This window comes from Perna viridis, chromosome 1 (genome assembly GCF_037379345.1).
Source record: "Perna viridis isolate PV_CMFRI_1.1 ecotype Kerala chromosome 1, ASM3737934v1, whole genome shotgun sequence".
Taxonomy (NCBI): Eukaryota; Metazoa; Mollusca; class Bivalvia; order Mytilida; family Mytilidae; genus Perna; species Perna viridis.
This window is the reverse complement of record NC_142445.1, coordinates 25,466,277-25,482,585: the sequence shown is the minus strand read 5'-3', so window position 1 is coordinate 25,482,585 and position 16,309 is coordinate 25,466,277. Positions and strand designations below refer to the sequence as shown.

The 16,309-nt window shown below is 31.6% G+C and overlaps 1 protein-coding gene across 7 annotated transcripts in view; it reads right to left on the bottom strand.

The window, feature by feature from the left end:
- Positions 1 to 16,309, bottom strand: part of LOC148627952 (uncharacterized) — a 78,600-nt gene that overhangs the window by 8,155 nt on the left and 54,136 nt on the right. For all 7 annotated transcript variants that reach the window (XM_088582085.1, XM_088582093.1, XM_088582103.1 and 4 more), the window contains 14 exons: positions 11,587 to 11,646; positions 10,243 to 10,344; positions 9,645 to 9,740; positions 9,197 to 9,379; positions 7,823 to 8,751; positions 5,976 to 6,102; positions 5,097 to 5,310; positions 4,543 to 4,738; positions 2,790 to 2,869; positions 2,229 to 2,496; positions 1,693 to 1,871; positions 1,383 to 1,563; positions 761 to 934; positions 123 to 248 (listed from right to left, as the gene is read on the bottom strand). In XM_088582085.1, the coding sequence (XP_088438211.1) occupies positions 123 to 248; positions 761 to 934; positions 1,383 to 1,563; positions 1,693 to 1,871; positions 2,229 to 2,496; positions 2,790 to 2,869; positions 4,543 to 4,738; positions 5,097 to 5,310; positions 5,976 to 6,102; positions 7,823 to 8,751; positions 9,197 to 9,379; positions 9,645 to 9,740; positions 10,243 to 10,344; positions 11,587 to 11,646 (2,915 nt within the window). The remainder of the gene's footprint in view (positions 1 to 122; positions 249 to 760; positions 935 to 1,382; positions 1,564 to 1,692; positions 1,872 to 2,228; positions 2,497 to 2,789; positions 2,870 to 4,542; positions 4,739 to 5,096; positions 5,311 to 5,975; positions 6,103 to 7,822; positions 8,752 to 9,196; positions 9,380 to 9,644; positions 9,741 to 10,242; positions 10,345 to 11,586; positions 11,647 to 16,309) is intronic.

Genomic DNA, 16,309 nt, shown 5'->3' with positions numbered 1-16,309 from the left:
ATTTGCCAATTCATCAAGATGACATACTGATTGTGTAGCCATGCATTATTATAAATGCGTATCACTGTAATTTTCTTTTAGATTTTTAATTCTTTTCTTGTCCACACAGAGAGCATACATACATGAATTTCAACATAAACACTATAGCCGCCTTTCTTCAGATGTTTGAACTCGGCCTCTCTACTGTCAGGGTGGATAGGTCCTATACTCTGCACCATCTTCTCTGTACCTTCCTCCATACAACAAGCCTATAAGGGTCAAAGAAATTAAATGTTACATAATATAGTTGATGAAACTTGCCAAGTTTCACAAATTCTATCAATGGCATATAAATTTTTACAATCTATATTTGAATAAAAGCATCATAACTTGACAGGAAAAGCTGTGGATGAAATTTTAATGACCTATCACCCAATAATAGGGGGAAAAAAACCAAAGAATATCCGACAAAGATTTAATACCTACAGCATATCTTCAATATTTTGAAATTCATGTATGCAGAAACCTTCTGGATCCAAGACTTCTCATTACTGTTAAGTTGGAGCAATGCGCTTTAAAAACTTGGGTTAAAAATGTGTGAAAAATTAAGATTTCAGGCAACAGCTACATTTTTCAAGTTTTAGAAAAGGAATGCCAGTATTTTGTCCATCAACTCCTTCAAAATTTATCTCCTGACTTGGAGAAAATTGAAATATAACTGTAACATTAAACAACCTTCTATTATATATTGAAAGTGCAGTCTCCTTCCATTTTTACTTACTCTGAAATGTTTGACCTTGACACCATCTGTGAGGTAAGGATCCTCCCAACCAATCCTCATGTTAGAGCTACTGTGTGTTGGCAAACGTTTCAGCATTGGAGGTTTACATCCAGGCCATGTGACTAGTAATGGCTCACTCACTTTACTGTGGAGCTTCTCAAATGCAGTTAAGGCCTGAAATATGACATTATAATATGAAATACTTTAAAAAATGAAATGCTTCCAGCAATAAACTCATGCTGTAATTTATAAAGCAAGAATATGCATAAATAACCAAGTTGCTGCTTACTATGCAAATGTGTAAGTGTTGATATATTTATAAAATTTTGAATAAGTTTCATATTTGAAAAAGAAAATTATTTTAAGCTTTATTGTTATTAACTTCCAAAGATTTTGACCAAAAGGTTGAAACAACATGTTAAAATCCGAGTCAAGTTACTAAAAGATAATTTCATTTGGTACAACAGAGAATGGAATTTGGCCATATCAGACGTAAATACTAGTATTCAGTAAATATAGACCATAGCAGAAAATTAGATTTGAATAATGACAGAAGTCGGTTAATAAGTGGAAGAAAATTATCCCTATTTACTACCAGATCAGAACTGACCATTCAGCTTACCTGAACTTGAAATGCATATTCTTGGCACCATTTACCATGTGTAAAGGTAAAACTTAGCTGATCAGCATTCAGTATAGATTCTACTATACCATTTACATAGACTTTGTAGCCTGTGATGACAGCATCTCCATAGGTGTTGGGTTTGTCCCACTGTACAGCAATGTAACGGAAGTTACAAGCCCTATAAATGAAAGAGGAGAAATGTTTGTGTGAGTGACATTGCAATCCATAAAGCAGCACAAAATTTGAATTTAAACTAGAGTAAAAATCTCTATTTTCACTCAACTTGAAACAAAAGGTTCTAGCTTACCTAACAGTGAGTATGGGACTGTCTGGTGGAGCAGAAGTTTGTATTGTGTACTGCTTTGACCTCTCTTTGATCTGGCCATCATCATCCAAAGCAAGCAGACGGACAAAATGCGTAGTTCCAGGTAAACAGTTGTTGATGACACAGCTGCTGTCTTGACTTGCCAGTCTTACTTCTCTTTGCTGCAAAATTAAACCAAAGAAAAATTATGACAAATTTTATGAACAGTTAAAAGTTAAAAATCTGTACTTTTAATGAAACCATCACTTCCAATTACCTTCTTTAAGCAAAAAAAGAAAAAAAATAGAACCAAAATCTACCAATATCATAACAAGCAAAAAACCTAAAAGTACAGCACTTAAAAAGTTCTAAGCAACATTAATTCTTTTTCTAAGCTCTATTTCTTTGTCTTGTCACAATTCTAAATGGTTGAATGAGTTTGATAAAATACATGTAATGCAAAAAAAAAACAATAACAACAACAAAATCAGCTTCTAAAAGGACTATCAAACAGACAGATAGACAGATCAACCACTTACAGCAGGTTGAGCAACACTACTCCACTGAATCTTGTAAGCAGAAATCCCATCGATTTCTAAGAAAGTACTCCAATCCAGATGTATAGAGGAGTCAGTGATCTGAGTGACCTTGACTGGTATATCCTGGTCATCTGCTAATGCCCAGTCATCCATAGCCTCAGTTTGGCGTGGAGAATGTATGGAGGTTGAAATAAACAAGGCATTTGATTTTGGTGAGTCACTGTACTCAGGATTTGAGCTGAGGGCAACTAGCTGTATTCTGTAATTCCTGAAAAAAAAAGAGAATTTGTTTTGTTAAAAACAAATAGCTAAAACCTTATATTTGTTTTATGAATTAAACTATCTGTTTATCAAAAAGTTTTAAGACACAAAAATGTTAAATTATCTAGGATTCTTTTAATGAAGCTAGCAATCACCTCACAGAATCTTTATGGTGTTTCTAAACATCCTTTGAACTGATTTCAAATACCTTTATTCAACGAAACATTCCTAATGCAGTAATAATATTTATAAATTGTAAGTCCATATATCATTTTTTGCCTTAAATATCATGCAACTGACCTATTAGGTTTACAAGGTATAACAGCCTTTCTGTGGGAATGGTTCAGTTCATTTCCTGCTTTCTTGTCATTCAAGTACACCTACAAAAAAGATATTCATATATACACAATACACATGTAATCTAATATAAAATTAAGTACTGGTAAATAAAACAGAAAAGCAAACATATAAGCCTCTAATCATACACTATTCATTCATGCTTCTGGAATCTCACAAATTAATCTAACAATGTGAAGGCAAACTCAATTTTCCTTTAATTCTTTGGCCATCCCTCGTCTTTTTCAGGGTACCTCATTACTGATCAATAATATAAAATCAAAATAGCATCTTCCTTGTCATTTTTTTAAAAATCTGGCTATGAACAATATTAAGAGAAATGTCTCCCTTCCATATTTGTTTACATGAAAAAAAAAATGGCATGAGAACCAAAAAAATTAACTTGGTATGGCCCAACATTAGTACAATCTTAAGATTAAAAAGTAAATGCTTAGACCAACAGGTATAGATAAAGGGTTGAACACTGGGACAGCAAACAGGCATCTAATGGGACATTAAATGATACCATGTTGGAAACAACTTTTGGTGTTAAAAACAACTCAAAACTGGCTAAAACTTGCAAATAATCAGATCAAACTGAAATTTGAACTTGATCTGTATTTTATGATTCTCAAATACATGTAACTATAAAAAGTTTGACAAAGTTCCTTCAATATCTTCTAATGTTATCATCTGGAATCCATTGGAAGACAGACGGACTACCACATAACTTTTTGAAGGACCACATTATACTTTGCAACTTCCTGTGGCGGGGTATAAAACTTAAGAAATTCTTTATTCTTCCAACAATAACTGATATAAAAAAGCTGATTTTATTTGAATAATCTTGTAACATTACTGTAAAAAATTCTTTAATATTGGACTTAAAATGATAATGGAAGATAGTTATCAAAAAAAAAAGTAATCATCAGAACGAAAAAGACAAATAAATATTAGGAATCAATAGTAAAAGCCTTTGATATGAAATATCAATATCCAAAGAAAGGAAATTTATTACTATAAAAGGGTATTAATTATTGGGTTGTCTCTTGTTTGTAGAATGCGGCACAATAAGAACACTTAGATGAAAAGCTGGGATCAATTGTTGACTTCCATATTATCCCATTGATTGAGAAAAGTGCTTTTTTATTAACAATGCTCCATTCAATATTTACATAACTTGTGCATATGAAAGAGAATAATGGAAAATTCAATCATCAGCTAAAAAATCAGCTATGCTCAAATGGTAAAATCTAAAGCAGAATAAGCTTCTAAGAATTTTTAAAATGAAAATTTATGGACAACGATATGGACAACGAATACAGTTCAAATTCACCAAATTCAATAGTGTCAAAATTTATGGACAACGAATACAGTTCAAATTCACCAAATTCAATAGTGTAAAAATTTATGGACAACGAACACAATTCAAATTCACCAAATTCAATAGTGTCTCATAAAATCAGATAGTTTGTAATAACGATATTTTTTAACTCTTGGTTCATTATAAATTTCTACAATAGACTTTTATGATCTGTTTGTTTGATAACACAACTAATAAATTATATTAAACTTACCTTGATATATCCTACACAATAACCTCTGACATTACCCTACTTGGAGCATATGACCATGACCTATATAATTGCACTAAACTTTGACCTTCCTAATTACCCCTAACCTTGGCCAAACTTAAAATTAAGTAACCATGACCTACCTGATAACCTCTGACCTTTATCCCACCATATAACCTTGGTTCACCCCACTCTACAACAAACTCTTCAGGACTGACGGACTTGAGGAATATTTCAGGAGGGTCTGGGGGTCCAGGGATAACCAGCTGTATACTCTGTGGTATCTGTGGTAGGGTCTCAGTGAAATAGGCTGGTTCTACTGTCATGTTGTAAACAGATCTGTATTGGGAGTCAAAAAATGGAATTCATTTATTTTTGTTCATTATTATTAAAACTTACACAATTAAAATAACTTGTAGAAAACAGCATCCATATACATAATTTCAACACAATGAAGTTAACAATCAGTATTCTGGTAGTTCCAAAAATAAGATAAAAAAAATCAATCGTTTGTAAAAACTATGAAAGATTCTAATCTTCTTGAAATATTTTAAAATTTATAGTAAATCTTGTTAGTTGAAAATACTGTAAATATCATACGAACAGTACATGTATTCAATCTTTTAAACATGAAATAAGAATGAGTCACAATAAGTGAGTATAAACACAGAATTTCAAATTAAAAAAAAATACTTACTTGTTCTTAATGACTGGTATCACAGTATGTCTGAAGTCAGGGCTGACATATTTGGTCTGGATAACTCTATCATCATCATTGTACCAGACAACATTAAACTGTTTTAACAGATTTCCATCCCCTTGTACCTCCCAGTCAAGTTCAAGATCACCAAATGTCTTATTGTCTCTATCTTCTGTATGGGTGTAGCGACAGTTCAAGGTATTAAGGTTGGCTAAAAGAGTAGGAGCATATCGTGAGTAACAATACTAAAACGGCATAAATTTTTTAGTGATATTGGGGCTCAATAAGCAAAACAAATGAGCAAAGTTACAAAATTTTTATCAAGAAACTACCAAAGGACCAAAACACAAATAGGCAGATTAAAATGAAGGTACCATGCAAGTACTTTAATTCATGGATTACAGAAGAAGCACAAGTTGGTGGGTTCTTGAATTCATGGTTTTGAGATTTTCAGTAAACACATCAATGAAAATCTCCTTTTCGTTCTTTGGCCTACCCACGAAAACCACAAAAATTGGTACCCAATAAACAATAATACCTTCACAGTACATTGTATCATATAAAACTGACAGAGTATAGGCTATGTCCTACTTTGAAATACGGCTAAAAATTGTTCTTTCAGAAGTGACATATTTTGGAAATGATGTTCACAGTTAGCAAGTGATTGTTTGAACTTCGTTAAAATTAAAAAACTTGAGTTGATATTTTGCGATATTCAACTTTCACTCATTATTAATACATAGTGATGCATTATCAACAAAGTCAAATGTTATTTGAGTACAAACAGCTACTATATGTGGTGGGGCTATAAAACCCCCAAAGAAGTCTAAATTAAGTGCTTCAAAATGAATCAACTACCTCCTGATAATATCTTACCTTCTTGGTTCCTGGGTAAAACAACCTCTATTGAATCTGATGGAGAGGCATCTAAATTATCCTCATCATCCAAGATAGCAGAGTAGTTGATGTTCTGTGGGTTTACTGTTCTGTATACTCCCTTATACTGCAAAAGAATTCAGAATATCATTTTGATGTGTAATACTACCAACAGTATCATTTGTTTAACTTAAATCAGCCTTCCAAAGTATGTGTCAGCAACTATAAACAATGATATTTTTTTTAAAAAGTATAACTCCTTCTAAAAATCAGGAAAAGAGTAATTTATAACCTATTTGATAATTAACCTGAAGTACCCTATATGGTGTTTAATCCCTGTCATGTTGGTTTCCCTAAGAATGCTTTTAACTATGCGGCAATTTTGACTGGTTACAGAAAAATAACCAAACAGTGTACAAACTGTGGATGAAATTTTCCTGTATTTTTTCTTGGTAGAATTGAACAAATATATAGCTATACAATAATGTACATATCTTCACAACCCATTACATTACATGATTCTTAGAGGGAACTTTACCTAAGACTTTACATTTAATTAGGTTCACTGGGTCTTTGCCAGGTAGTAATTAAAGTTGATTAAAACCCTACTGACATAATATAAGATAGCTCTATGCATGTGGCAACTGTAGGGTGTTGGTGGTGTCTGAATTGAGTAGACAAAAGTTTATTATGTCATCTCTTGTATGTGGTATTTAAGTGTAAGTGTTTGTAAGAATCAGGCAAAATGGGAAAAATCAGAAACATGCATGTCAAAACCCCATCGATCATACAATATAATATCACTCAAGGATGCTTTCTCTACTTGAAAAGACCATTATTTGATCCCTGCATCATTGGATTTGCTCATAACTTTTTCAACAGAATCTTAGAAAAATGAGGTTTTTGACAGAGTTATCTGCCCTAGAAATGTTCATTTCATTGCATTTCAATGAAATTGTAACTCAATGGTTCAACATGATTCGGAAAATCTTGTCAGTTTTCCTTGATTCTGATGGTGCAAATAAAGTGCACTATCAAAATGATGTTTTTTTTTAATACAATGTTTCACTGACTGCCTGACTCTTGCAGGGACTGACACATAAATTGTTATACTGTCCAACCTACTTTAAGATCTTATTTAAAACATATACATATTTTTGAATATATTAAAGAACAGGTTTACACTGTGGCGCTGCTTTCAATATTCTTTTGAATGTTAATAAAACTTTAATAGATTATAAAAATAGTCAATGACAAGGATAAGTCTCACACTGTTATGTAATTCTGATGTCTCTTGAATAGGTTTTGAAAAAAAAAATTAAAAATTGATATTTATTGCATTATGTAATAATAGATAATTGAAGACTTAATAAAGGACGCATTCTGTCTATCTGTACTCAAATAAAAATATTGAACAAATGGATATCAGTATATCACAAACATTGTCACTTACACATTCTTTTCAGCACATGATACATTAAATACAATGACACCAAATTTCAAGAATTCACTGACAACAGGGTTCCAGCAATATAACTGCAATTTGGGGCTTGTGTAAAGCAATTACTTGTTCAAAGAAAAATATTTTGTCTTAAAACATAGGCAAAGGTTTTTGTGTGGAATGGAATGAGCTGATGTAGCAACTCCCACTTCCTTCCCCTTCATTCAAACATCCTTCCCTAAATTTGAAATAAGAAAAAAGTCCTGTCGATTTCACTCAAGTTTCTCCTCACTCCCTCATCCAACCCCTTATCCACTGTCCTTCATTACTGTGTTACCCTCTTGAAATAAAGTATTATTATTATTATTATCATTATTATTATTAAGACACATAGAAATTTGTTTACCTTTCTCTTCCTTTCTTTCTTTCCTTCCTCTGTACAAGTTAGTGCTACAAGGGTAATCAAGTACTTCTTGCCAGGTTTACATTTGGTCAATGCACAACTCTGAGCATTGGGTCCTAGACAACTGTAAGTCTTTCCATTAATTTCTAATTTATATCCTTCAAGATATCTGCGTAGGTATTTTGCTCTCCCATTTTCATCCTTCCCTGTAACAGTAACAAGAAGTGGTTTCTCCCAGTAAAGCTGACAAGTGGTTTGTGTGTACCCTGTTACATACAGCCTAGGAGGCTCGGTTGGAGCCCTAGCTCTGGCATACATGGGCTTGGACATAACATGAGCTGTTCGTCTATTTTTCTCCATGCCATGATCATGTTTGTCCTTGTCCAATGAAGTTTTGACACTGACAACAGCTTCTATTACAATCTTGTATTGAATTCCTGGCACTAAGTCCTGAAGTATGACATTATCATCATTTGGCATTAGATTTTGATGACAAGCAATGTGGAAATCATCATCAACTTGTTTAGTAGCCTTAACATCCCACCAGCGAATAATTTGGCCAGTTAATCTATTAGATCCATACACTATAGGTGGTGTCCATGTCAACTTCATGTTATTTGTTGATGCTTTGGAAACACGAATGTTTGCTGGAGGTTCGGTGCCGGCCGTTTTACAAATAATACTAGAATTAGGTAACCATTTTGAATCTTCAGGTGCCGTGATAGTATCCCTAGGTAAAGCTCTCAGCTTTCTCAGTCTATGTTTTTCAGGTAGACGGTCAAAATATTCATCAGTAATGGCAGTAACACGTAGGATATAATCTGTCTTTTCCCGTAGATTCTCAATGTTGGCTTCGTGGGTGTCAGGCAGTACATCAACACTGACATGATGAGGTTCACTAGTGTTTAGTGAGACTGCATCAATTCTTATTCCTGTAAAAAGAAAAAAATTCTTATATCTCTCTCATGATCAATGAATATCAGAAAAAATTCTTTTTTCCTTTCTGTTTATGTTCAGAGCTATATATTTTCAAATCATTCACAAAAGTTACGTATTTTACTATTAAAAAATACCATCTTTTTTTTTGATTTTTTTTAATGTCTAATTCACGTTATACAGTGAAACCTAAGTAAACCATAAACATTTCATACTAAAAAAAAACAAATATTAGGTTTAGAAAGGTGTTTGCTTAATACAGGTTCAGAATGTACTAATAATGATATGAATGAACTTCAAATATGTTTGATTAATACAGGTTTCATCGTATCAGCAATAGTTATCTTACCATGAGGTATACCATACACCATTTAGAATTGGCAAATAATGATGTTAGAATAACCAAATATTTATCAAAATTATTACTTAAGTTGAACATACCTATGACTTCTACACCATGTTCTCTGGGAGAGTCCCAAGCTAACCTGATACCAGAACATGTTGTAGTAATGACACCAAGGTTACTGGGAGGATCTGGTGGTCTGGCAGTCTTTATTGTCAGGGGTTCAGCCTTAGATCCAATAATAAAGGCATTCATTGAGGAATGCTTCCCCTTGGTCTCCTCTGAAATATAAATGTACAATACTTATTATAAGATCATCCAAGGTCAAATGCATACATAATCCCTTGCCACATTTTTGATGCTAGATCACAAAAGCAGCAGCCAGAAAAACAAAAAAAGACACATTATTCTGAATCAAAATCAAAATAATCTTATTTCTCAATTTTTAAAAAGTGTAATCAATTTGAAATCTGAATATTCACAATCATTCTACAGCAACATTTTATGTCTCAGAATAGCATCTGTTAATTTATTTTCAAAACTGACCTTCATCAATATCTTTGTATTTCTCCATCTTCCTGGCCTCTACCACAACAGTGTAAGATGTGGATGGCCGAAGGTTGGTGATCAGTAAGTGGTCATCTACAAAAAAATGATATAGACATGTTGTAAATGATGGACATGAGCAAAACAACAGCTTCTCCTATGTTATACTTATTACATAAATTTTGAATAGATTCATCTACTTGTATCATGTTGAGACAGTTTTGTACATCCATATCATTACAAGACATGAAGACGGACAAGTTCATCTAAGATCCAATTTATATCATAACATGTAGTCTTCTAATAGAAAAATAGTCCTTAGCATCGCAGTTAATACATTTGGAAAGATGTCACATGGAATTACTCATCACTTCATGAAAATAGTTCCAACTGAAGTACATCTTTTATCACAAAATTAAAACCATATTTATCAAAAAGAAATTCCTATATTGCTATAATGAGAGAACAATAGTACAGCACTTTACACACTTAAATAATGAAAGGGGTTTCAAGCAGATCCTTTTTCAAGGCATCCTCTTCTATACATTTACTAGAATTGAGAGAATAATGAGCACTCAGATGAGTTTTTTGTCCTCACCAGTGGTACTATCACTGTTAATATCATCTTCAGGCCGATCTCCAGGCCACCATGTCACCTGATAACTCTCAGGACGAATGAAGTGACTTCTAGGCTCATCATCTGAAAACAGAAGAATTTAAGTTAAATCCTGAAATTTGATTGGGCAAAATAATTGTTTTAAATCCCATAAATTGATTTTCATGGTAGACTCACCAGCTTAAACTCAAAATGTCAGTTTGGCTTATAGTGTTAGATTTTTGTTACTTTTATATTAGAAATTATTTTTTTGCAGATAATGTTTCTACTTTTTTTTTTAAACGTTTTTTTAAAAGGGGAAAGAATTTGTAATTTCTTTTAAACAAAATATGGGTTTAAAAGGATAGAGTCGTTCCTTAAAATAAAATAGACCTTTTGACTATAGAGACATATTTGACAGTTTGTAAATAATGCATGTACTCTCTACTCATATAGTAAAAAGAAAATATAATAGAACTGTCACATCATTTTCTTCTTTTAAATTAGCCCTTTAAAAAGCAATTTGAAAAATGAGCGTGAATAATTTAGACATAACACACCCAACAACTCAGTTAAGAAAAACGTAACAGAAAGTATACTTCTCTCGAAAAATTAATTCAATATGTGAGAGAAATGTTTCTTCTTATATCTCGGTCAAGGAGTAGTTCTTGCCAACTGATTTTTCATCCTCTCCTGTGAAACAAGTTCATGCCCAAAATTTAAGAAAAAAACATTTTACAGGTTGTTGATATTTTGCTCTCAAAAATGCCATCACACAACAATTTTCACAGAGGAATAAAATTTTAGTGAGCAGATTAGTGAGAATTGCATCTGTCCTGAAAACAACAAGATCTACTCCCTGACCAGTAGCAAAGTTCAGTTCAGGAGTTAGGTAGGAAAAGTATGCCTTTATTGAAGTAAAAATAAGTCAACTCAACAAAAAATGAACAATCTCTTTTCCGATTACCTGCATTTGAGGGCATAGGGTTTATTGTACAATGGAACCTGTCTAAACCAAACCCTGAATAATTCAAAAACCTGTCTAAACAAGACACTTTATATCAATTTAAATATATTCTGAACCTTTGTGAACTAAACACCTATCTAAACCAAACCAGTTCTAAAGTTTAAAAAGGTTCCACTGTACAAGATAAAAAGCTCTAGGTATTTTCAACACCAAACACATATGTATTAGATTCAGAATAACATAAACTTCATCTGTTATAATACAATTCCCAAAAATACATATCAAAGAAATTTCTTCAAATCATTAGTTTTCAGTCTACAACAGCATTAATCTTCCGAATCAAGCAAAAAGCACCAAAGCTTAAACAAAAAGGTTAAAACCTGGAAATGGAATACGGGTGTTCTCTATCTGCTCCGTAGGTAACTCAAGTAGTGGTATTCCTATATTGAAACAAATCATCCTGATCAGTACTGGTAAATCTTAGAAAGGAAGCCATAATATATCTTTACAATACTTTTTATTTAAAAAAATAATTCTGAATATACGGTTATTTTTACTGGATGAAAATTTCAGTTTCAGTAAGGGTATTTACCAGTAGTGGCATAATTTGAGAAATTTCCCAAAAAATTTCTGAGATCAGAATTTCTTAGCTGAAGCAAAATTTATGGCATAGAATTAAGGCTTAAGAAAAAAATATGTAAATCTGTTTTTTTTTTTTTTTTGTACACTTTGTCGGACACAAAACCCTGAGAAAAATACTAACATGGCAGTATTTATTATGAATAAAGTCTGAAACATGATTATTAAAGTTAAATTTCAAAGAGAATAGATAATGACCATATCCCCTAAGATAGCCAAGGCACATTTTGGCACAACTACAGTAAACTATTGGTGTTTTCTGTCTCACAACTTTATTGATTAAAAATATCTTAGATTAAAACATCCAAACTTTCTCTCAGTATTGATAAAAAAAATTCTAAGACCCAATAAATACCCAAGCCATATTTCCTACAGAGAGATAGAGTTGCTGTTCGTATGTAATGTATGTATACAAAAGACTAAAACAAACTTCATAACAAGCTTACCATAGCAATTAAATGTCAAAATCCATATATAAATATAAACGATTTAATTTTCCCAATTATGATTGCAGTAGCTCATTATTGTTTTTATAATAGTGTTTCTATCTACCAAATCAAAACTTTAAACTCCATTAATTTTATTATCTGGGTAAACACAACTTAACACACAATAAACCTGTAAATAACCATGCATTTATCATTTTTTATTATTCAATAAGAGTGTGACAAATAAAATATTTTGTTTGAATTTGTTTTGAAGTCTGGTACCAGTTTTAAATAAAGTCAGGCAGAAAGGTAAATGTACTTATTTTCCAGCTTTGTGTAGAATCAAAATTAAGGTACATTACATCTAATATATTTGGTTCCTATATTTTCCTAGTTTTTCTCACTGAAGATGTTTGGCAAACATATATTTACACTAAGATTTCAATTTTATAAACAATTCATGAAACTTGATTTTTAGACAGTAGAAGAGTCCTCATGTTTATGATTTTTTTAAAGATTTTATTTCTTGCACATTACATAGGGATATAATTTCAAATAATAGTTAAGGGTCACCTAAACAAATTTCAATATTCAGACATGACTACATTTAAACCTTAGGAAATGTTGCATTATCATTAGTTGGACTAGTACTTTTGAAAGTGTTATTGATTGGTAGCCCATAAAAATCTATAGGGTCAGTCTTTACAAAGTCTGAAGCCTGTATGCAACTTTTGTCAACCGAATCAATTAAAATGTCCGAACTAAAACAACATTATGAATATTATCAATACTAATTTACTCAAATCTATCAAAATACTAGTCATTATTTTTATCAGTTATGGTTACCAATATTTTCACCATGCACAAAGTTGATAAGACTCCCTTTGTATAGAAATTTAAACCTCATTTTTCTTATTTTAAATTCAATGCATGAATTTGTACTGAAAAGTGATGTTTAAATACCCTCAGAGTTTGACTTCATTTTGAAAGCTATTTGTTTTTTCTTATCTGCTCCTCTTATTATGTCTAAAGGATATTTATACACCAGTACACTTGTTAGTATCTGAGTACCAATTTCATGCAAGATGTTACAAATAAAAAAGATTGAATTTATACTTTTTAAACTTTTTAAATGTTTAACTGATATTTATACATTTAGTTCATGAATGAATACTTGTTCAAACTTATTCTCGGTTAACTTATAGGTACACACCATTTTGAGACAAATACTGCTTGAAAAAACTTGCTATTAAAATGTTCGTGTCCAACTTATGAAATCTGTTGCAGATCCAAAGGGGGAGAGGTTTGAACCTCAATTTGTTAGAAATGTTTGATAATTTCATGCATGTAATGTACGTATGCCAGAAGATATTCCTATGAAAATACATCCTCAATAAATATGAGGTATAGAAATGAAATCCAGGGATTGCTGTAGTATCCGTAAAGCTGGATCCCAGCACCTATCAGTCCGGTCTCATGGACAATTAATCTAAAGTCTAACATCCACCATGGATTTAAATGTGGTTATCATCACAAATTTCTTTTAAACATTTTTCAGGCATTTTACCAATAAATGTTTCTTTATACGATAGCAATACTATGCAACCCTGCCATCTGATCTCCACTATCCCAAGTAACTCTATACTATATTTCTACTCTGACATTCTACAATCATCAAACCTCTCCTTCATAAATTTTGAAACACTTCTAAGGAAAAATATTATCATCATTTCATGAATAATTCTTCCCCATACCACAATCAGCCTTATATCCCCAGTGGTAACTTTATAAAGATAGACAAGATAATGGTAAATAATGATGTATTATAGATTTATCAAATTAAACTTCAACTCAGAATTTATTAAACTTGCCAGCGTTGACAGATAAGTTTAATCTGAAAATTGCACTCTGATATTAAATTTTACCATTATAAGATCAATATATTTGTTCAACAACTGGGTGTACTATCATGGTCTGTTGTCTGGAAACCATCAACTGTTTGAAAAGTCAGGTGTCAAACTAAAGACAGATATCAGAAAATTAAATAGGGAATTTGTACCAAACATATACTCCAAGTAAAACCTAATGGATTAAGAAAACAAGGTTTCAAAGCTTGTGTTAATCCCACATTTTCAAATTTTCAACTTCAACAGTGGAAAAATGATATTTTTACACTTTAACCCCCCCCCCCCAAAAAAAAACAAAAACAAAAACAAAACAAAACGAAACAGTTGTAAAAGTTATGGTAACAGCAGTTATTTCATGTACACAGAGAAAATTGGCTAAACTAATTTTTAATCCAAATGATTTCTTTGCTGTACTTAAAATATTCAAAAAAAAATTATTCTTAAAAACATAAAGGCGATTCATCTAAAATATCATGTATTTAGTTCAAAATTAACAACAATGTTAAATTTAATAAATCTAGAAAGATAACAAATTTTTAATGATCCATTATGGAAAATGTCTGATTGTATCAACAAAAAGGCCATTAAGGTATTTTAAAAGCACCTCTATCACTTACCAACATACAGATATGTAAAATCCACACATCAATGAATATATCCTTAGATAAAATCAATTTATAGCCAGAGTGAATTGATGTTTAAGACAAGATCAAGATATTTCACTAAGTTTTAATTCCTCTAGAACAAAATTTATCATGATCCAGTTTCAATACATCCATATGATACAAAACTATCCACCATAGACCTTAATGCAGATTAATTTTCCTGACATGTAATTTTTGACCTGAATCTATTATTCATCACAGTAACTTTGGTTTCTCTCTGATATTTAGGGCACAAAAGTAAAGGCTGAACACGCCTACATTTTACAAAATCATCAAATATTAAATTGAGCAAACGTTCCATATGAAAAAGTTCAATAAAATATATCAATGCAAAACTGCCGAAATAAATACACAGTCGATGAATTGTGTCAATAGTGGTATTTGAACAGTCGTGTGAACAAGGCTACATTATTTAGTGCCGTCTGTACCGTGTCTTGACTACAATTTATGATATTTAATAGCATATATAGTTTACAATTGTTAAGGAGAAGATAACATCTACTTCAAAATACTGAAAAGGAGGGAATTTAAAACTAATCAACAACATCAACGCTAAGCAGGGCATCACAAATAAAAGTCTATTTTTGAGCAAATAAAATCATCTTTTAAGATATAGCAGGTCCTCAAACATTAAGTCAAACAAAGTTTAAGGATGAAATTCCTTTTTTATCTATAGTTTTTAAATGGAACCTAACAATGCATATGATTTCTATCTTTCAGAGGGTCCAATCCTAAAGATAAATACAGAGAAGGAATAAAGAATAGTCCAATTTTATTATACTTAACTACCGTAAATCATGATGAATGACTATACATTAGTGTCTTTTGTTTACTCAATCAACACTTTACAATACCCTATCGATAGGTAAAGTGAGGACCAAGTCTATATCAGGATTATACAATGTGGAGTAGTAAATCCAAAAATTACATGGCACTGATTGATATCTCAACAATACATTTGCACCTGTTATGATTGATAAAAATGTTTCTACAATAGCAAACACTTGTGAACTTGTAAAAAATATTCATTATAACTTAAACATATGCTTAAGTAAAACCTTTCAGCATCATGTTATGGTCAAGGGGTTAAGATTAGATGTGAAATGATTCATAATGTTAGGAGGGTACTAGTCTCTCCTTGGAAACAACAGGTAGAGTGAATCAGATTTGATTAAACACCACAGATGGGAATCTGAAAAAATTCAGAGGCATCAAAACCACCCATAATATTCAATATATTTTTGTCTGAACCTGAATTATATCATATTTTATCTGCCCAATTTATGAAATCTTGCAGTATTCCAAATTTAAAAATATGTAAAACACTAAGGCTTCATTTCTTGCATTGCATATGGCAGAACCTCTCGGTGATAAATTTGGCTTTCTCTTTTGATAGTTATGGTTTTGAGTACTTCTTGTATACAACTTATATTTTGATTATAATCTTCCTACATATTTGATTTT